The sequence below is a fragment of the Pan paniscus genome, chromosome 1, assembly GCF_029289425.2.
Source record: "Pan paniscus chromosome 1, NHGRI_mPanPan1-v2.0_pri, whole genome shotgun sequence".
Classification (NCBI taxonomy): domain Eukaryota; kingdom Metazoa; phylum Chordata; class Mammalia; order Primates; family Hominidae; genus Pan; species Pan paniscus.
Window position 1 is genome coordinate 10112022 of NC_073249.2, and position 1560 is coordinate 10113581.

Genomic DNA, 1560 nt, shown 5'->3' on the forward strand with positions numbered 1-1560 from the left:
TACAACTCATCATGACTAATGAGATTTTGAAGGGAAAAAAGAGAGAGGAATTTAAACACACTTTTGAGGTTGAAAAGTCAGATATCTAGGAGGATAATGGTCTCATTAACAGAAGTAAAAGCAACAGGAGTAAAGTTGCATTTCCTGTGAGTGGCAGATATGCCAGGAGTTTGAATCTGGGCATGGCGAGGCTATCATCTTGTCACTAGTTCTCACTGGTAACTTATATTGTTAAATAGAATGCAACAAATCATTCCTTTTAATTATCTTACATTTGGGTAGTGACTATTAGACCTGCAGTGTGTGGAACAGTATCTTCTGACAATTTTTATGTTTAAAATAAATTTTCTAATAGCTTTGATGAGAATCATCAAGACAACCTTCTCTGTGTAGTAGGTTTACAAAGCTATTTATCCTGCTCTTTTCCTTTCTCCGCCACCGTGGTGTGTTCTTGACTCCACTTCTCGCCATGTCTTCTCACAAGACTTTCAGGATTAAGCGATTCCTGGCCAAGAAACAAAAGCAAAATCATCCCATTCCCCAGTGGATTTGGATGAAAACTAGAAATAAAATCAGGTACAACTCCAAAAGGAGACATTGGAGAAGAACCAAGCTGGGTCTATAAGGAATTGAACTTGAGATGACACACATACTTATGGTGTCTGAAGGTCATGATCATGTTACCGTATCAAGCTGAAAATATCACCACTATCTGGAGAGTTTGACATGTTTTCCTCTCTCAACCTGTTATGAACACGTTGGTTGGCTGGGTTCAGTAATAAATACGTGAGGCTTTTCATTTCCAAAAAAAAAAAAAATGGCAATTTATCCTAATAGATTTAAGAGCTCTGAAAGGTAGAAAAGATCCCTATATTTATGTGAGAAAAATAAACTTGATAACAGCGAAACACAGGGCAGTACTGCAATATACTCAACAGCTTATTTGGTGAATCATAAAAGGACAATTGAAATGGAGGTGTGCTCCTCAGATAGTATCCAAATGTCCAATACAGCTGCTTTAGAACTCAAGCAAAAGTAGAAGGCTCTTCTCCAGTTGAAACCCTCTGTGTATCAATGGCACAGTTGCTCGCCTCCCTACCAGGGGATAGATTCTCTCAGCATTGAGCACGACTTTTGTGTGTATTGCTTCTTTCTCTACAGACACAAATGTATATGTGGCAGAAATCCTCAGCTGCAGAACTGTGCATTACATGATGAAACATGTGAGACAGAGCTTGCACTTTCTGTAGGCCCCAAGTGAAGGCTGGGTTTTTTTAACCTCAAATATATAATTTAAAAGATTCTCCTTTTTCATTGCTAATGTATAAAATTTGAAAAAAAACCCTGTGTTTATGTAATTGACAAACTTATTCAATATGTATGGCTCTTGAGATAAAAAAGAAGGATTTGTCTTCTTTTCAGAGAAATGCCAGAGCCAGCATCCTAAAAAACAAATGTGCATATAGTAATCCTTCATTTGGGTACATGCTATCCAAAGGATAACTTCACAATTCCATATTAGTATTTGCCAAATGTACCCCAACTAAGCTTCAATCTCCC

At 37.4% G+C, this 1560-nt stretch overlaps 1 protein-coding gene across 1 annotated transcript; it reads left to right on the forward strand.

Annotated features, from left to right (window-relative positions):
- The first annotated feature begins 404 nt into the window (after positions 1–404).
- LOC106634287 (large ribosomal subunit protein eL39-like) lies at positions 405–649 on the forward strand. The gene has a single exon (XM_063595455.1). The coding sequence runs from the start codon at positions 470–472 to the stop codon at positions 623–625; it is 156 nt and encodes a 51-aa protein (XP_063451525.1). The 5' UTR covers positions 405–469; the 3' UTR covers positions 626–649.
- The last annotated feature ends 911 nt before the right edge of the window (positions 650–1560 follow it).